Source organism: Orcinus orca, chromosome 9, assembly GCF_937001465.1.
Source record: "Orcinus orca chromosome 9, mOrcOrc1.1, whole genome shotgun sequence".
NCBI classification, from domain to species: domain Eukaryota; kingdom Metazoa; phylum Chordata; class Mammalia; order Artiodactyla; family Delphinidae; genus Orcinus; species Orcinus orca.
In genome coordinates this window covers 23,160,892-23,180,325 of record NC_064567.1, presented here as the reverse complement: position 1 = coordinate 23,180,325, position 19,434 = coordinate 23,160,892, and the positions used below count along the sequence as shown (strand labels likewise).

The window sequence follows — 19,434 nt, the reverse complement described above, 5'->3', positions numbered from 1 at the left end:
GCCCAGGGCAATGGCAGGGAGGTGCTGACGGGGCACTGCCTCCCTGCCCACGCCCCCCCACCCCAGGCTCCCAGTACCAGAGCATGGAGGGCAGCAGTCACGGGGCCCCAGGTGAGGCTGGGCACAGGAGGTGACACACTGGACGCGGGCACAGGTGATGACACCCTCATGACACATGCAGGAGGAACAGGGGCTGTCGGGGGGCTCCCAGCTACTGCCTTCAGGGTGCTCCTCCCCATGAACCAGGCAGCCTGTGTCCGAGGTGGGCAGGGATGAGCTCTGAGTCTGGGCTCTGCATGTCTGCCCCTGACCCAGCCCCCTCACCCTGGGTGCTCAGTAGGGTATGTGGGTGCCAGGAGGGGTTTCTGCAGGGATATAGTGGAAAGGTGTCCTGGGACAGAACTCCTGCCTGTGATGGAGGGGAAAGACACTGGGTCGGGGTCAGAACACCTGGACTCTAATCCCATTCCTCGTCTGCTTGCTTGCTAGACCCAGTGCCAGGCAGTAGGCACTGTCTGTTATAGCCCAGCGCCAGCAACAGCACCTGGCCTGCAGCAAGTGTGTAATAAATGCCCGTGGGATGAATGAGAGGCTCCATCAGTAACCGTGCGCCCCAGGTAACTCAATCTCTACAAGTCTCAGTCTCCCCATCTGTTAAATGGGGATTTCATCTCAGGGCAAGGAGACGCTGACAGTTCCTATACCATGCTGGGCAGTGTACGGGGCGAGGGCCCACACAGGCTAAAAAAGGCCCCTACTCTAGAACCAGATGGCCTAGATGCAAATCTTGACTCTGCCATCTACTGGCTAAGTGACCACAGGTAAGTTGTGTTACCTCAGTTATCTCATCTATAAAATGGGAAAAGTTAATAATAATACCTATTTGTTGAGATGGTTGTGTGCCTCAAATGAGGTATGTGTAAAGCGCTTAGCACATGGTATATGCTCAATAAATGTTAATTATCATTATTATCATTATGAATGGGGCGTGGTTAGGAATGGGCAGCTTCGAGGAGATTCTAATAAGCACCTAGAAGGGGAGACGGTCTGGATAGGCCAGGGGCAGAGATAGGGAGGAAGAACTGAAGGTGAATGTGGTGAGAGCTCAAGGGCTGAGGTGTGGGAGGGACAGACGGGTGGACAGGGAGGTGGGAAGTCTGGAGGAGAGCTGAGGGGAGGGAGGTGGGGCCGATGGAGGGACGGAAACAAGGGAGCAGCCCCACTGGCCAGGCATACCTCTGCAGCGAGGGCAGCAGCTCCCCGGCTCTGTGACCTGGAGTGGGCAGGGCAGAGGTGGGCACTGCAGCCGCTCACAGCTGACCTGGCCAGCCTGCAGGAGATGTCTGGTCAGTGACTTGCTCTCCAGGCCAGCTGACCCCGCCCCTGCCCCCTCTGCCACCTCCCTACCACACCTGACAGCGACAGCGCTCACAGCTGCCTGCGGGCCCCTCAAACTCCTCCCCGTCCTGGTGCTCCCGGCCCTGAGAGAGGCAGCCTGTGGGTGACATGTGTCCTGGGCGGGGGCTGTGTTACCAGTCCAGCATCAGGTCTAGCAGAGCGGGAGGGGGCGGCGTGGGGGGGGCGGGGCATGTGTGCTCACTGTGGCAAACAGGGCAGAAGCAAGGCCCTGGGGAGGGATGGGGGCACAGAGCTGGAGCACACGGCTTCTTCTGGCAGCGCATGGAGCCTTCCTGGGGGAGAGAGGCCACGCTGCCACTTCCCATGTCATCACACCCTCAACCAGGCCACACGCGGCCTCATGGGGGTGTGCCCCTACTGACCTGCCCGGCCCAGACCCCCTCCCTCAGCCCAGGAGGCCTGAGCCCAATCTGTCCTGATGGATGTCACAGGCAGCGTGCACCCTGGGAGGAGGAGACGACCTCTTTCTGGCCAGAGAGGAGGATCAAGGGATGAAGGGCTCCAAGCCCCCAAAGGGCCGCCTCACCTGGCAGGTGCAGATGGAGCAGGTGGGGTCGAGCGGGTCAGGAAGGGTCTCTCCGGGGGCAGCGGTGACCCCATGATAGAGGCATCCTGGCAGAGGGGGGAATACAAGGCAGAGCCGCAATCAGTGGGTCCCTCTGCTGACACAGGCACACACACAGACACACACAGACACACAGACACACACAGACACACACAGACACACACAGACACACACACACACACACACACACACACACACACACACAGCCGGGCCTGGGGTCCTCTACCAAAGCTTAGCTAAGAGTCAGAAAGAGAGATGAGTGGCTGGGAAGGTGAGGGGCGGGAGGAAAGACTTCAGCCAGACCACGGTGGTGAGACTTGCATGCGTGAAGCGCGGCGGGGGGGACTGAGGGTGGGATCACAGAGCACAGGCCCTCGGGGGAGGAAGATGAAAGGGACGGGCACACTGGAAATGAAGGTGAGAGGTGGGCTGGGCTCGGGAGGGTGGCTTCTTTAGAAGGAAGTTGCCCAAATGTGGTTGGGTGACTCAAGGGCAGTGGAAGCCACTGAATGGCTTGGAGTCTGGTGACGTGATATTTTGGGAAGGCAGGGAGACAGCTGAAGAGCGGGAAGGTCTGGCGGCACAGGGGTGGTTGTGTGGTGCCCCTCACAGTTGGCGCAAGGTGACAGCAGGGACGGAGAGGAGGGTGCGAGTATGGGGTGAGGAACCCCAGGAAAACCCAGTCTGTGGGCTTGCTGCGTGGCTGTCTCGGGGGAGGGGTGACAGTGACCAGACCAGGGGACTCGCAGCCGAAGGGAGGCCGGGAGTTGAGAGGGGCAATGGGAGGGCAGGTCTACCCTGGCAGGTCGGGCAGCAGTGCCCAGACGGGGTGAGCGGGTGGCTGCAGCCCAGAGGCTCACAGGGCCGGCGGCTACAGTTCACGAAGCCTCCGAGACAGGTACACAGATTGCAGGGCTCTCGGGGATCCGGAAACTCCTGGCTGCTCAGGTAGGACTCCCATAGGTACTCGCAGCCTTGGAGAGAGGACAGGGAGGGTGGGGGGAGGGGCAGAAATCAGGGAGAGGAGACCAGTCATCCAGCTCTGAGCCTGGCCTGAGGCCAAGGCCTCAAAGACCTGGTGGGGAGGGAAGGGCTCAGTCTTGGCCGGTGGGTAAAGGGGTCTGGGGGGTGGCAGTTGGATTGGCCAAAGGGCAAACTTTCTCCCCTTCAGCCTGCAAAGAAGCTCCCTGTCCAGGGCCTTCCCTGTGGTCCAGTGGTTAAGAATCGATCTTGCAATGCAGGGGACGCCAGTTGGATCCCTGGTCGGGGAACTAAGATCCCACATGCCGCGGGGCACCTAAGCCCTCGCGCCTGCAACTACTGAGCCCGTGCGCCACAATGTGCCGCAACGAAAGATCCCATGTGCTGCAACTAAGACCCAACACAGCCAATAAATAAATAAATATTACAAAAAAGAAAAAAGCTCCCTGTCCAATCCACAGGGAAAACCCACGCAGAATTCGGTCCAGGGCTTTTGTCTTACGGTAATAAATATTTTTGACCCACTCTAGGGCAGTAAAGATGACTTTGACCCCGCCCTCCTGTCCCCCCACCCGTACAGTTCCCGTCCCCTCACCATCACAGGTAGGGCAGCAGTCACCCCTGGCAGGGAAGGGGCACTGTGCTGGGGCACAGGCCCTGGGCTCACAGCTGACGCTGCCCTCCCAGCAGAGGCAGATGTGGCACCGGGCAGTGGGCGAAGGGAAGCGCTCGCCGCTGGCGAACTCCTTCCCCTGGTACAGGCAGCCTGCGGGGCAGGCGAGGGGCTGGGGGGCCATGGAGGCGGCGCACCAGGCGCACTACCTCCCGGGCCCTGCGGGCTGGGTGGGCACCGTTCCCGCACTTTCTTAGTGAGAACCCCGCCCCCGGAGGAGCGGGCCAGGAGGAAGGGGGAGAAGGGGTGGCGCCCTGCCTGGAGGTAAAGAGGGACGCAGAGTAAGAGGGGGACCGAGCAGGTGAGGTTCCGGGGTGGAGCTGGAAGGAGTGCGGGCAGGTGCAGCCGGGGCGTTACCGTCACAGGAGGGGCAGCAGGGGCCCTGGCGCGGGTGGGCGCAGGGCGCCGGTGGGCAGGGCAGCCGCTGGCAGGACACGGAGCCGTCGAGGCAGAGGCAGCGGCGGCAGGGGTCGTCGGGCTGGGAGAAGTGCTCCTGGTGGCGGAGGGGGACCCCGCCCCCGGGCCGAGGGCAACCAGAGGGAGTGGCTGCAGCCAGAGAGCAAGCGTCAGCGAGGCGGGGGTGGGGGGGTGAGGAGGGAGGCTGCTGAGGGGGTCCCTCTGGAGAAGCGGCGAGGGGTGCGGCTCCTACCCGGGCACTGCGGGCAGCACTCTCCTGGCAACAGGAGTGGCTCTGGACAGGGCAAGGGCGGGCAGCGGCGGGCCGGGCACTGCACGTGGCCGCTCTGCGGATGGACGAGGCCAGGCCAAGTCAGTGGTAGAAGGTGGAGGTGACCCCTCCCCTTCTCACCCTCACCTTGGCGGACTTCTCCTGGTCTCCTCAAGTGCCCCTCCCACCCACCCACTCTTCCTTCCCATCCGGGTGGCAGACTCACCAGACAGCGACACAGGCGGCAGGGGTCGGAGGGGTGGGGGAAGTCTGCTCCGTTGGGGTACTCTTTCCCAGCAAAGGCACAGCCTGGGGGAGGGGGGAGCTATGGGCCGGGGAGAGGCCCCCTTTCCCCCAGGGCATGCTGCCCTCCCAGCCCTAAAGGCCTATAGATGGGGCCAAGCCATCCCGAGGCACCACCCCCCATCCCGCCCACCTCACCATTGCAGTTGTTCTGGCAACAGGGACCAGGCAACGGGTGGGCACAGGAGGCCCTGGGGCAGGCCCGAGGTTGGCAGTGGGCATGGCCTTCCTGGCACTGGCATTCCTGACAGGGGTCTCGGGGGTGGGAGAAGCTCTCGCCATCCATAAACACTTGCTTCTCCAGGATGCAGTCTGGGCGGTGGGGCGGGTGGGCAGGAGTGGAGACAAAGACTGACAGTGCAAGGAGCAGGCTGACAGTCCCTCTACCCGTGAGTCCAGAGCCACTGCAGAGGTGCCACTTGGAAGCTGTCCCCATGGAGGGAGAGGAGGAGGAGGAGGGGCTGTGTATGCGGACAAGCATATCTCCCCGAGCACACACTTGTGCGCGCGCGCGCGTGTGTGTGTGTGTGTGTGTGTGTGTTTAGTTCCTTTACCTGCAGGCAGCTGTGTGTGCCTCTGAGGGTGAAGAGCCGAAGGGCTCATGCATGTGCATGCCTGTGTTTGTGATACGCGCCCTGCACACTCTCCGTGTGGGCGGGGATCAGGGCACACAGCATCCCAGCTCCCAGTCTCTTGCGTAGGAAACCTGAACGTTTGTTGCATGAACCAGGCTTATACAGGTAGATATACGAATAGATGTGGGTGGTGGGGGTATTGGAAGAGGAAGTGTAGGAAAGGAGGGAAGGGTGGTGTTGTAACATGAAGGGACAAACGAATGTCTACTCTTCTCTCCCACCCATACCCTGTGAGTTCCAGAGTCCCAAGCTGTGTCAGACTGAAAAATTCAGAAGGCCATTGCTTTCTAAGGTATCCGTTGGGCCCACGGGGCCACCGAGTGGCAGGGTCAAGGGTTCACCAAGCCAGACAGGTACAGTAAGCACGTACCTGGGCACCTGGGGCAGCACTGGCCGGGTCCACTCTGGGGCCTGGCACAGGTTGTGGGAGGGCAGTTGACCAAGGAGCATGTCACGGTCCCATCCTGGGAGCAGGTGAGAAGGCAATGGGGGTGGGCCCCGGGAGGGGCTCAGCAGGGCAGCAGCAAGCCTGGGGAGGTACCTCGCAGTGGCAGGTGTGGCAAGGGCTGTCTGCATCTGTGAAGTTCTGCCCGTTGGCGTACACTTGGCCATGGTAGGTGCAGCTCTCACAGCTGGGGCAGCAGGCACCTGGGTAGAGCAGGGTGATCACAGCCCAGCCGATCAGGGTGGGCCAGGCAAGGCAGGGGAAGAAAGCTAGATTGGGGCGGGGCACTCACCAGGGGGCTTGGTGGGGTGCTGGCAGGGGGCTGGGGAGCAGAGCAAAGCCCTGCACACGGCCACCCCAGCTTGACAGGAACAGGTTGTGCAGGGCTGACCATCAGGCTCCCACTGGACCCCCTCAGCAAACTCCTCTCCACCAAGCACGCAGGCTACAGCAAGGGGCAGGGGAGGGGGGCTGTCACCATGGCAACCTGGACACATCCACCCATCCCTGCCCTTCCCAGACCATAGGACCCTTCGCAAGACCCTGGCTTAGCCCTCCCCACAGCAGCTTCTGAATACACTCTGGAATGCCTGGTGGACTTAGGAATGCCTTCCCCTTACGGTGAAGGAACACTCCTCCATCTCTAGCTGCTGGGAGAAGCACCCTTTCGTGGTTGCCCCCCAACACACACACCTGGGCAGAGCTGGGGGCCAGAGTCAGACAGGGTGCAGGGGGCGCCCGGGCACTCCTGCTCCTCACAGGAGACCTCGCCGGCCTAGGAGGGAGGCTGGGTGAGTGGCCCTCAAGGGACAAGATAGATCCGGGGCGTGAGACAGTGGCACCGCCTACCTGGCAGGAGCAGCGGACACAGCGGCCACTCTCTTGGAGTCTGAAGGTCTCCTGGCTCTGATACTGGTGTCCCTGGTACTCACAGCCTGGCTAGGATGACAGAGGGACTGGGGCACAGGGCTGGGGGCTGATGGGGAAGCCTCAGAGCACCTGAGGCATCCACCCCCCACCCTGACAAGGACAGCCACCCCTGTCCTCCAGGAGGCCCTGCCAGCCTCCCCCAGCCCACACGTGCCCAGGGTGCCATGAGGCGAGGTGAGAACTCATCCCTCACCCGTGGTGACAGAGCTTACTTTAGAAAGGACTTCCCCTGTACTTTAGCTCAAGGGGGCTTCCTGTTAGTCCACCGGAAGCAACCACCCCACGCCGAGACCCAGAACCTCTCTTGGGGCAGTGCCCACCCCTCCCTGGTGACTCAAGCCCCCCACTCACTGTCACAGACTGGGCAGCACTTCCCAGGGATCCTGCCTGGGTGTCTGCAGGGCGTGGGTGGGCAGGGCAGAGGCTCACAGTGGACACTCCCATTCTGCCAAAAGGACCTGGTCAGCAGGTGAGAGGCAGGCCCAGAAGCCAGCCCCTCCCTGCCGGGCAGACACACTCACGGCACAACGGCAGTGGGAGCAGGGGTCCCCAGAGCCCACGGGCTCCCCGCTGCGGTACTCTCGCCCATTTAGGAAACAGCCTGTTGGGAAGAGGGTGGCTTAGACCCTCCTCAGGGCCCCACGCCATTCAGCGTCCTGGCTTTCATGGGAGGCTCGAGCTGGGCCGTCCATCAGCTTTCCGAGCTCCTCCAGGATCCACCTGCTGACTCACCATCGCACACAGGGCAGCAGGTGCCCGGGAGGGGCCGGGCAGGGTATGGGCACAGGCTGGCACATTCTCGCTGGTGACACCGGATGTGGCCCTCCTGGTAGGGGGCAGAGTAGGCAGAGGAATGGGCCGTCAGAGCTCATCCAAGTGGCAGAAACAGCATTCGAATCCCAGCTATCCACTTATTAGATATTGCTATGAGTAAATTGTGTCCCCCTTCAAACTCTTATGTTGCAGTCCTAACCCCCTCAGAATGTGACTTATTTGGAAATAGAGTCGTAGCAGATGTAATCACTTAAGTTGGGATGAGGTCAGACTGGAGTGGGGTGGCCCCTGATCCATTGACTGGTGTCCTTATATACAGGGGAAATTTGGACACAGACACACACTCACACAGGGAGAGAAGCATGTGAAGATGAGGACTGAAGCCACGGCATGCGAAGGATCTCCAGCCAACTGCCAGAGGTGGAGAGGGGCCTGGAACAGATTCTCCCTGATAGCCCTCAGAGGGAACCGACCCTGCAGACACCTCGGTCTTGGACTTCTGCCTCCAGAACCATGAGATAATCGATTTCTGTTGTTTTAAGCCGCTCCGTTTGTGGTACTTTGTTACAGCAGCCCAAGAAACTAATATAGATGTATAACCTAGCATGCCACTTAAGTTCTCTGTGCCTCAGTTTACTCATCTAAAGAAACAAAAAAAAGACAATAATAGACCTGCCTTCATAGCCTTGTTATGGGGATAAGATAAGTGTGTGGTAGGGCATCCACCTCTGGAAGCTGACAGTTAACAGACAGTAGCTGCTGCTACTCCCCATGGTCTTTCCCAGACAGACCCCATCCCTGGAGTTCACACCTGTACCTGGGCTCACTACCTTAGCCCCATAAGTGTCTGGGCTGCCAGTGACTCTCCTCACAGGTGGGGGTGGGGCGGTGGGGTGTCAGTGCGAACAGGGAGGGGAAGCATATGGTTGCCAAGGGGCTGGGTGCCCCCAGGCTTCACAATGGAGTCCTTAGTCTTTGGCAAGCTGTCAGGAAGCTTTGTGACTCTGGCTTCAGCCCCCACGAACCACAGCCCTCCTTGGCGTGCACCCTGCCTGGACATTAGGCCTCCGTGTGCCCCCCATCCTCCCCCAGACTTTGCCCTGACTCTTCCCTTATGCCTGGTGTCTTAGCCCATTCAGGCCACTGTAAGAAAAAATTCCATAGTCTGGGTGGCTCATAAACAACAAAAATTTAGTTCTCACAGTTTTGGAGGCTGGGGAGTCCAAAGTCAAGGTGCTAGGAGTTTCAGTGTCTGGTGAGAGTCTCCTTCCTGGTTCATAGATGCTGTCTAATTGCTTGTGTCTCCACATGGTGGAAGGGACGAAAGAGCTCTCTGGGGTCTTTTTTATACAGGCACTAATCCCATTCATGAAGGTTCCACCCTCATGAACTAATCACCTCCCAAAGGCCCCACCTCCTAATACCATCACTTTGGGGGTTAGAATTTCAACATATGAATTTGGGGCGGGACACAAACTTTCAGTCTATAGCACCATTTCTCCCTGCTCAAATCCTACTCACCCGTTAAGACCTAAGTAAACACCCCCCCCATGAAGATATTCTAGATCTGTTCTGCCCAATAGAAATATAACACAAACCACATATGTCATTTTAAATTCTCTAGCTGTCAAATTTCAAAAAATAAAAAGAAACAGATGGACCTAAATTTTAATATTATGTTCCACTCAAACCAAAATATCCAAAAAGTTATTTCAACATGTAATCAACATGAAGTGTTAATGAGATATTTTACATTCCTTTCTTTCATACTAAGTCTTTGAAAGCCAATGTATATTCTACACTTAGAGCCCGTCTCAAACCAGACGGCCACGTTTCAAGGGCTCAGTGTCCACATGTAGTGGCTCCTGATCAGACAGCAGAGTTCTAGATGCCTCAGGTCAGTTGTGTTTCTCCCTCCCTGGAGCTCGTGCTGCCTGTCATATCCTGCCCAGCCTCACTCCTCCTGTAACCTGAAGCTCCTCGAGTTTGGTTCACAGACATCCTGCTCACCTACTGTGCTCAGAACTGGACATACTGAGGGCGCAACCCCTTCCCCACCCTCATGGTGTTCAGGGTTAGGTCTCCTCCATCTCTGTCCCCTCACAGTGCCTTTTGGGATGTGTTCAGTGGAATGAAGGAATGAATCTGGTGGGCCTGGGGTCGGGGAGGGGTGGGGGCAGCCCAGGAGCAGCACAGGGACTCACCAGGCACTGGCAGATCCGGCAGGGGTCCCCAGGTGTGGTCCACTCTTGGCCATGCTCCCAGTGAGAACCACCTTCTGTGCAGCCTTGGGCTGGGGGCGATGGGCAGAGAGGAGGCCTGGTGGGAGCTTCAGCCAGAACCCCCTCCTTCACGTGCCGTCTGAGGGCTCTCCTCTGAGCCTAAACCAGACCAGATCCTACCTCTGCCTGGACCCCTCGCCTCAGCCTCCCAGCACCCCAGGCAGGGTAAGGCCCAAGTTCCTTAGCCTGCCCTTCCAGGCCTTCCAGGGCCGGCATGGCCACACCCACATGTCTCTGGCCCCTCCCCACGTCCCAGTGTAAGCTTTGGCCATTCCTGCCTGCCTGCACCTTTCCGACTAACACACACCCACCTCACACTGAGTGTCAGTCCCAAGCTGCCCTCTCTTCCTGGAATGCCCGCCACCGTGTTCCGCCCTTCGCCTTGCTAACTGCTCTTTAACCTTGAGGTTGGCTCCAGACACGCCACCTCCAGGATGCTTTCCTTCCTGTGCCCAGGCTGGATTAGGTCTCCTTCCTCATGGATCTAGTGTCACCCTCTAGTGGTCTGCCTCGAGGGCCCACCCCGTGTCTTCTGTGCGCAAAGCAGGTAATAGTCAATGTTTATTGACGTACCTATCATTACACACATCTTACAAATGGGGAACTGAGGCACGGAGTAACTCCCTCAGAGGTACATAACCACTGACAAGGGCAGAATCTGAGCCCAGGCCTTCCAGCTCCGGAGCAGGGCTGGCCAGGCCTGGGTCCCCCCACTGACGGCAGCCGCAGGTCAGAGGCCAGCAGAGTGGGCTTTGGGTTGAGGAAGTGGCAATAACAGCCCTCCCTGGAGCTCTGCCAGGGAAGGGGCAGGGCTCTCACCTTGGCAGGTCGGGCAGCAGTGCCCGGGCCTCAGGACTGGTCCAGGGCAGGGGGTGGACGGGCACTTCATGGGCACACAGCGAACCAGGCTCCTCTGTAATGCACCCATAGCTGTACTGCCCCTGGGTCTGGCTCCCAGAGACAGCAGGATGCGCCACAGAGTGGGGATGGAGGGAGAATCTCTCTGGCACCAGGCCTCGGAAAGTATGTGAGGGGCTGAAAGAGTGGCAGGTGTGACCCAGGGTAGGCGGGGGTGTCCCAGGAAGATCAGGGTCTGGGCAAAGGTGCGGGGGACTCACCAGGCAGGAGCATTGGAGACAAGGGTTGGAGCTGGACAGGAAGTTGGCCCCCTCCTCATAAAGCTGTCCCTCATACTCACAGCCTGGGGAGGGTTGCCAGCGTGACGGACTGGTCAGCAGAGAGCAGGGTGGGTGGACATTACCCGAGGGAAGGCAGGACCCCAAGTAGGTACGGAACCCTCTGGGGCCGAGGGGACGACGGGGCAGGGTGGGGGGGAGGTCACCTGGCCGGCAGATGGGGCAGCACTCCCCAGGTGGGGTGTAACTCTCCAGGCAGTTGAGCTCTGAGCATGAGGGCCCCTGGCACTGCACCGTCCCTGCCTGCAGGGTAGACACTGAGCCCTCCTTCCTCCTCTACTGCCCAAGCCGAGTTACTCTGCTGGCCTAGCAGGCCTAGCAGGCTCCAGGCCTCAATGCCGGGGTGGCGGCAGCAGTCCTGCCAGGACCCCAGATTGGGCTTGGCGCTGCCAGGCCTGGGGTTAAGCTGGGCGGTGGGGATGTGGGTGGTAGATGGGACAAGGCTCTGATTCCCTTACCTGACAGGTACAGATGACACAGGGCTCCAGTTGCCACGTTTCCCCACTCCTGTGGCCTCCAGTACAGCCTGCAAAACCAGGGCCAGGCCCGCAAGTAAGAGACCCAGAGAACTGGGGCGAAAGCACGGCCAAGGGCGCCACATCAAAGGGGCACCATTCAGGCGATTCTCAGAGATTGTATACTTACTGCAACTTTCCAGCAGATGGCAGTATAGTGTCTGCCTCGAATAATCACCAGATTCCCATTATTTTACAACACATGGAAGCATTGAGGAAAGCGTGCCTTTTTAAAACTTTCACCAAAGACATTATATGTGCTAGCAGTGGCCCCGAGACACCACGTGTCCTACAAGCGATGTGTGTGTGTGTCCCTTTTCTTTGTTGGGTGATCCAACAACTCCCAAGACTTTACTCCTCATCTCTGGCCAAGACTCTCAGGCTACATTTCCAGAACCCACCAGTCCCTAAGCCTCTGTCCCACCTTTCAAACTTGCAGCTACCATTCTTCCCGGGGCAGGGTTGCCAAAGACAACATAGGATGCCCAGTTAAATGTGAATTTCAGATGAACAACACATAATACTGTAGTGTAAGTATGTCCCAAATATTGCACGGGACAAACTTGTATTTAAAAATATGTTATTTACACAAAATTCAAATTTAACAGGGCATCCTATTTTTTTTTTTTTTTTTGGCAGTGCCGCTTGCAGGATCTTAGTTCCCTAACCGGGGACTGAACCCGGGCCCTCAGCAGTGAAAGCATGGAGTCCTAACCACCGGACCACCAGGGAAGTCCCAGGTAGCCTATATGTTTAGTTGCTAAACCTGGCAACCTTATCTTCCTGACTATGAACCAGTAACAGCCGCTGTCTTCATGTCACTGGCACCACTAGTTTCCCAAGCTCAGAGTCCACTGTTCCATGGAATCCAACTACGTTCTTTGGAAACACCCCTCCTTCTGCAGCACACTGCCATCCCTGGCTCCATGCCTAGGCAACTACAGTAATAGCCCCCTAACTGGTCTCTCTGCATCTAGCCCATATACCACGTGAAAATTCCAAAAATGCCTCTTTGAACATGCCACACTCTTGCTTTTCAGCCTTCAGTGGTTCCCCATTGTCCACAGAAGAAAGTCCAAACTGTAAGGCTTATAGCAGTGTGTTCCCACTGGCTTTCCCAGTCTGATTTCCTGCAACACACCTTTCCCCACTCTGTGTGCCTAGAGGGCCTTCAAGTACACCCTTTCCTTCTGGTGAAACCCCACTTTCCCTTGAAGATCCAGCTCGGATGACCTGTTGTATGTAGGGCCCTCCCCGATCACCTAGTCTGGGTGGGCTTCCCCTGCCTTCCTGCCCTCTCCTCTGGCGACTGACCACTTAAGACCTTTCTCCACCTCCTCTTAATCTGTTCATTGGCTCTTAAATCTTGTATTATACTAGCTATATACGTTTATCTTCTCACTAGATTAGAAGCTGCCTGAGGAAAGGAAAAAGATCAGGTAGAGCAGGGGTCCCCAACCCCCAGGCCACGGACAGGTAATGGTTCGTGGCCTGTTAGGAACCGGGCCGCACAGCAGGAGGTGAGCAGCGGCGAGTGAGCAAAGCTTCATCTGTATTTACAGCCGCTCGCATTACCTCCTGAGCTCCTCCTCCTGTCAGATCAGCGGTGGTATTAGATTCTCATAGGAGCGCGAACCCTACTGTGAACTGCGCATGCGAGGGATCTAGGTTGTGTGCTGCTTGTGAGAGTCTAATGCCTGATGATCTGAGGTGGAGCTGAGGCGGTGATGCTAGCGCTGGGGAGCGGCCGCAAATACAGGTTATCATTAGCAGAGAGGTTTGACTGCACAGAGACCATAATAAATCAATGACTTGCAGACTCATATCAAAACCCTATCGGTGGGTGGCAAGTGACAGTTAAGCTGCATCTTATGGAATAGACTGGACATAAGCAACACACTTTTGGTGTCACTGTCTCCCATCGCCCCCAGAAGGGACCATCTAGTTGCAGGAAAACAAGCTCAGGGCCCCCACTGATTCTGCATTACGGTGAGTTGTATAACTATTTCATTATATATTACAATGTAATAGAAATAGAATGTACCATAAATGTAATGAGCTTGAATCATCCCGAAACCTTCCCCCACCACCACCCCGGTCCATGGAAAGACTGTCTTCCATGAAACTGGTCCCTGGTGTCAGAAAGGTTGGGGACCACTGACGTACAGCCTTTGGCTCAGTCCCAGGTCAGAAGCAGCATTTGCTGACTTGGGCTTCGCTTCTGAACACCCCTAGCCACTGCCGGAGCGAGTGGGCAGATGCCCTCTGGACACATGGCAGGTGGCAGGCCAGGCTCTGGGGCCCCAGAACGAGTGCAGGAGGTGGGTCTGGGGCCGGCAGAAGGCTGACCGGGCTCGCAGTGCGGGCAGCACGCTCCCGGCTCCGGGCAGGGTCCTCTTGGGCATGGCTTCTGGGTGCAGGTTACGGCTCCTTCCTGTGGAAAGCAGGCATCAGAACCCTGGAGGATAGGGCCTCCAGAACCGAGACCTCTCCCCAGGCTGGGACCCACCAGAGGCGCAAGAGGCTGAGTTGGCTCAGACTACATGGGCTACCCTTGGCCCAAGGGCAGAAAAGAGACATCCTTCCCCCTCCCCCATCATCTCCTGCCACTCTCGACCCTCGGAAACCATCTCTTCCAGGTACCAGCAAATTCCCCAGCGTGGAGAGATCCTAGGAAGGGAACCAAGGGCTTCCTCAGTGGAAGGGTGAGGAAAGAAATAGGTGGGTGTGAAGCCAAGTGAGGGAGCAGAGGCAGGTAGATGCCAGGGACAGATGGATGACTGGGGACACTGAGGGTCCGCAGGCGAGGGGGCAGGTATAGGAAGACAAGAACCCCACTGTGTGCGTGGGGATTGAGCTCCAGAAAGCAGAACTCTTCGGAATCAGCTGAAGGCGGCCAGTGGCAAGGCTTGGGGGGATGGGCAGGGAGACCCCACTTCTAAACATTCAGCACACCAGGCTGCAGCGACAGGTAGCTGAGGTGAGGCAGACAGGTGAGGGGAACAGGTATGGGATATCCAGGGTGGGTCACAGGAGCTCACCAGGCAGCGGCAGGTGGTACAGGCATCTGTGGCGAAGGTCTCCCCATTGCCATAGGCCTGACCATTGTGGCTGCAGCCTGAGGAGGAGATGGTGCTGTCGCTCAGGCACTCAGGGCCATTTCCGGGCCCTGAGGCGGTGCCAGTGGGCAGGTGGATGGCACTCACCATGGCAATGGGGCAGCCCAGGCTGGGGGACACAGTGTGTAGCCCCGTCCTGGCAGACACAGGCTGTGCAGGCATCAGGCTCCCAGCGAGCCCCCTCGGGCCAGGCCCGACCCAGCCCCCAGCACTGGGGCGAAGCCACGTGGCATTCACAGGACTCCAGCTGCCTCACCCTCCCCTGCAGGTCTTTGTTCTGGGGAGAGAGGTGGGGGTAAGAGGCACTGGCTCAGCTTCCCCCACCAACTCCCACAGATTTGTGGGGTGTGAAAGCCAAGGCAGGATGAGAAGGAAACGTGACAGTTCCAGAGCAAGGTGGGTCCCCCTCCAGGCAGCATCCAGCTCAAACAGTCCCAGTTCTCATAGCCTGGGATCTGGATAGGCTCCCAGGGGAACACGGGCCCCCAGTCCTCTCCTTTAGACAAAAGGGGACTCAGTCCCTGTGACCCAACAGTTAAAGACCTTTATCTATCCAATGATGCTCCATAATGTTTGCCAAATACATGAAAGAATATGAAAATCTGACAAAACAAATACCCGGAGGTTCTTCCCTGGTATGAAAGAACCGATGTTAAGAACTACTCAGGGCTTCCCTGGTGGCACAGTGGTTAAGAATCCGCCTGCCAATGCAGGGGACACGGGTCCGAGCCCTGGTCTGGGAAGATCCCACATGCCGCAGAGCAACTAAGCCTGTGCGCCACAACTACTGAGCCCGTGTGCCACAACTACTGAAGCCCGTGTGCCTAGAGCCCGTGCTCCGCAACAAGAGAAGCCACTGCAATGAGAAGCCCTCGCACCGCAACGAAGAGTAACTCCCACTCGCTGCAACTAGAGAAAGCCCGCCCACACCAACGAAGACCCAACGCCACCAAAAATAAATAAATAAACAAAATTTATTAAAAAAAGAACCGTTCAGATAAGAATCTTTCTATGTGCATTTAAAACAAAACTCTATTTCAGGGTCCCACGGGCCCCCCTTCTCTCCTTCCCTCCCACTACATGAGGCCTGCCCTACCCGACGCACACCCACTGCCTCCAGTGGTACCTGTTCTCTGAGCTCCGTGACCTCAGCCTCCAGCCTTCCTAGTCGTTCCTCCAGGGGGCGCCACCGCTCCTGGGGGGCCCCAGCAGGGGCTGAGGAGTGGGCCGGCGCCTGCAGCTGGTAGTCGTGGATGTCAGCAAGCCCCAGAGGCTCCCTGGGGACGGCTCCACCTGAAAGCACAAGGATCCAGGGAGGGCCTATCGGTGAGGGGCTAGCAAGGCTTCCTGGGTTTGTCTTCCCAGTGATGTCTATCCTGTGCCCACCCTTGTCCACCGTCACCCACCATCCAGGGAAGGAGAGGTGGTCTGTGAGGGGCTGGAGTGAAAGCATGGGAGGAGGAGGAGAGAGCCCTGAGTGCACGGAAGTGACCTAGACCAGCTTTCCCAAGTAGTAAGAGCCTCAGGCAGGTATAAGCCCCAGGGACCCCACCTCACTGGGAGCCTGGGGGGAGGATCTAGATCAGGGTCTCTCTGTAGGCTGCCCTGACTCTGCAGGGGTCCTCAGCCACCGGGGCTGTGCCAGGGTCATCCAGCCTCACTCAGGCCACCGACTTGGCCAGGGGCAGCCTGGGGAGCTGATGTGTCATGCTGGGAGGGCCCACAAGCCAGCACAGGCTGAAGTGCAGGAGAAGGAAACAGAGGAGTGAAAGGTGGGGCTGCTTTCAGGTACCCAGGGTCTGTGGGCAAACCCCACTGCTTGTCTTCACCTTCAGAAAGGGCAGCACTTCCGTGCACAGGGAGGGGCAACTCTTCCCTCTGCTGCTACTCCCAAGCCTTGCCACTGTTTTCCGGGCCTGTGGCAGAGGGGCCTGGGAACTCCACCCAGGGCAGAGTGGGCTCCAGAAAGCGGGACTTGGCTGCATTTCTTTTTTTTTTTTTCCCCCTTTTTCTTATGCGGTACGCGGGCCTTTCACCGCTGCGGCCTCTCCCGTTGCGGAGCACAGGCTCCGGATGCGCAGGCTCAGCGGCCATGGCTCACGGGCCCAGCCGCTCCGCGGCACGTGGGATCCTCCCAGACCGGGGCAGGAACCCGTGTCCCCTGCATCCGCAGGCAGACCCTCAACCACTGCGCCACCAGGGAAGCCCTTGGCTGCATTTCTTGAAGGGTTCGGGGAGGGTGCTGGTAGGGCCCCCAACTAGATTTCAAGGCACCATGAGAATGAAGACAGGTTGTCCCGGGTTCTAGAAGACACTGGGTCCTAGGAGGGGGCACCTCTGAGTTCAGGCCTGGGGTTGGGGACGGCCACTTTCACCTGACTCTGATCCCCCTCCTGCCGTGGGGAAAACAAAGGCGGTGGGGGTCATTGTCTGACTCCAGGTGTCCTTCCCACAAACATCATCCCTCCTCCCAGCAGAGGTGGGCGGGGCAGCAGAGGGTCTGGAGCAGGAAGTGAGTGAGCACGAGGAAGAGGTGGAGGGAGAGGGAAGGGTCTTTCCACCGAGGCAGCTCATTAGTGAGGCTGGGCCTGGGGGTGGCTAAAAGGGCTTCTCGTGCACACTAGCCCCGTGAAGCAGGGGAACAATACTGCTCACTCCCCCGCCCGCAAAAGGGGGTTGAAGATTCTCGTCCAAGACCTAAATTGTCTTCTTTTGTCCAAACCTGCTTTGTCCTGAGTTCCTCGGCTTGGTTAATGCCATCCCCACCTACCCAGAAATCTGGGGCTCAGCTTCTCTCTTTTGTACCCCTCCCAAAGTCCATCAGTCTCTGGTCTCAGCCGGTCATCCCCCAACCCCCCCGCCCCCAGCTCCTCTCCTCTCCCCTCTGTGGCCACTCAGGAGGCTGAAGGCTCCCTGCCTCCACGTGCTCTTTTCCTTTCACAGCCTTTCTAAATCACACATCTGCAGGTTCCCAGCAGCAAGTCCAAATGTGAGCTTTCCCAAGTGCCATTCATCTTTTCAGCCCACCCTGCAACGCCCCCCCCGCCCCCCGCCCACACCCCTACCTTGGGCAGGGTGTCGTCACTTGGAATGGCTCTCTGTCTTGGTACGGCCCCTGTACCTCGCTTCCTTCCCAGCCCCATGAAGGGCGGCCAAGGATGGGGTCCCAGTATCTTAAACCCTCCACCCCAGCACGACACCCCCCCCCCACAATGATTCCTCCTTTCAGGCCACTCCCTCCAGGCCTGCTTAAGCAGGCACAAGAAAGGGGTCGGGGAGAAGCTGAGGGTCCTCTGGGACCCTCAGGGAAGATCGGGCCGGTCCTTTGCCTGGAGAGACCTGCGGAAAGAGCTCCTGTTGCACAAAGCCTGATTGCTCCCCGTGGACCTGCTCCCCTCCCTTCCCCCCTGCACAGTCCCAGCCCTGACCTCTCTGTTCCTGCCTGTCCTTCTGGATGAAAGCCAGACACAGAGACTCAAAGTCAGCTCCCATGGCGGGCCTTCTTTTTTTTCCCCTTTCTCAAGACAAATAATTAACTTCAGACTCCCAGATTCCAGGGCGGACTCTCCCCCACCGCTGCCTGCAGGAATTCCTCCCGAGGCCAGAGCAGGAAGCCCCGTCCTGCTCCGGGACCCCATGCCACAGTCTCCGTGCTGCCCTGACCATGCTGGCTCCTCCACCGACGGGGAGGACTCAGGCTGGCCTGGTAGGCCCACGCACCCCGAGGCAGGGCCCAGGGAGGCGGCCCCCGGCCCCAGCCGTTCCCTCAGACTGGGCTGAGCAAGAGGTGAGGTCCTGTCTGGCTGCCCCCAAGCCCTCGGCGCCCCGACCTACCTCTGCCCGTCCCCGGGGCCAGTGCCAGGCCCGTGAGCTGCAGGACGAGGGGCAGCAGAGCGGCCTCGGCCCTGGCCATGCTTGCCCCGCCTTGCTGACTACGGGTCGTGGCTCAGCAGGCGCTGGGAGAGGCGTGGTGTGGAAACACCAGGCCGCCTCCCACCCAGCCTTTGTTCAGGGAGGGCTTCTGGTGTCTGTCACTCCGCCCCATGGCGCCTGCCTTCCTGATGGGCACCTCGACCCGACCCCGGGGCCCAGCCTCATCCTGACCCCAGACCTGGCTCAGAGGTGCAGGGGAGCCCCCGGGAGAGCAGGAAGCTGGGAGGGGTTGGGGGCGACTTCTCCTGCACGTGATCCAAGAGCAGGCTCTAAAAAGCCCACAAACTCATCACTCTTGGGCTCTGGGACAGCTGGTCTCCTAGCCCCTTGGGTTACTTCGCCACCCTGGGGTTCCCTTCCTCACCTGTTTACAGGAGAAGCAAACTGAGCTGGGTTCAAATCCCTGCTCGGCCAATTCCACTAGGCCTCTAACTTCTAGTTGCCTCAGTTTCCCTGTTTGTAAACTAGGGATCATACAGCTACTTTATAAACTTACAGTGAGGATTAAGAGAGACTAGATAGATAAGGAATTTAGGGTAGGGTAGTGGTCGGCACAGACTAAGTGCTCAGTAAATAAATAAAAACAAGAGGTGCGGGGCTTTCCCGGTGGCGCAGTGGTTGAGAGTCCGCCTTCCGACGCAGGGGACGCGGGTTCGTGCCCCGGTCTGGGAAGATCCCACATGCCGCGGAGCGGCTGGGCCCGTGAGCCATGGCCGCTGAGCCTGCGCGTCCGGAGCCTGTGCTCCGCAATGGGAGAGGCCACAACAGTGAGAGGCCCGCGTACCGCAAAAAATAAATAAATAAATAAATAAATAAATGGGTTTAAAAAAAAAACACACAAAACAAAACAAACAAAAAAAAAAGAGGTGCTGCTCCAGGTCTCCGAAGTCAAGGGCGCTCCCGGGCTCCTCTCTCCACCTCTACATTTCTTTCCTGGAGTCTACTCACCATCCCTATCTACCCCGGCAGCCCCAGGCTTGGCCCCAAATGCCAAGGC

General features: G+C 58.5%; 1 protein-coding gene across 25 annotated transcripts in view; it reads right to left on the bottom strand.

Annotated features, from left to right (window-relative positions):
- The window catches only part of KCP (kielin cysteine rich BMP regulator), a 45,275-nt gene that overhangs the window by 6,530 nt on the left and 19,311 nt on the right, over nt 1-19,434 (bottom strand). For 8 of the 25 annotated variants that reach the window (XR_004484596.2, XM_033432502.2, XM_033432500.2 and 5 more), the window contains 27 exons: nt 15,631-15,797; nt 14,592-14,781; nt 14,427-14,503; nt 13,735-13,819; nt 11,329-11,396; nt 10,793-11,113; nt 10,494-10,587; nt 9,597-9,685; nt 7,351-7,444; nt 7,140-7,219; nt 6,970-7,063; nt 6,538-6,623; nt 6,382-6,463; nt 5,981-6,133; nt 5,785-5,891; nt 5,614-5,707; nt 4,747-5,034; nt 4,532-4,614; nt 4,288-4,381; nt 3,996-4,184; nt 3,561-3,731; nt 2,782-2,958; nt 1,946-2,031; nt 1,601-1,691; nt 1,413-1,513; nt 1,237-1,330; nt 78-251 (listed from right to left, as the gene is read on the bottom strand). Coding sequence is in view for 24 of the 25 variants with exons in the window: in XM_033432502.2 (XP_033288393.1) it covers nt 78-251; nt 1,237-1,330; nt 1,413-1,513; nt 1,601-1,691; nt 1,946-2,031; nt 2,782-2,958; nt 3,561-3,731; nt 3,996-4,184; nt 4,288-4,381; nt 4,532-4,614; nt 4,747-5,034; nt 5,614-5,707; nt 5,785-5,891; nt 5,981-6,133; nt 6,382-6,463; nt 6,538-6,623; nt 6,970-7,063; nt 7,140-7,219; nt 7,351-7,444; nt 9,597-9,685; nt 10,494-10,587; nt 10,793-11,113; nt 11,329-11,396; nt 13,735-13,819; nt 14,427-14,503; nt 14,592-14,781; nt 15,631-15,797 (3,429 nt within the window). In the remaining variant the exon portion in view is untranslated. Of the gene's footprint in view, nt 1-77; nt 252-1,236; nt 1,331-1,412; nt 1,514-1,600; nt 1,692-1,945; nt 2,032-2,781; nt 2,959-3,560; nt 3,732-3,995; nt 4,185-4,287; nt 4,382-4,531; nt 4,615-4,746; nt 5,035-5,613; nt 5,708-5,784; nt 5,892-5,980; nt 6,134-6,381; nt 6,464-6,537; nt 6,624-6,969; nt 7,064-7,139; nt 7,220-7,350; nt 7,445-9,596; nt 9,686-10,493; nt 10,710-10,792; nt 11,272-11,328; nt 11,397-12,960; nt 13,109-13,734; nt 13,820-14,426; nt 14,504-14,591; nt 14,782-15,630; nt 15,798-18,338; nt 19,037-19,434 lie in introns of those variants that run through there. The other 17 variants (XM_033432495.2, XM_033432499.2, XM_033432503.2 and 14 more) reach the window with 17 other exon arrangements.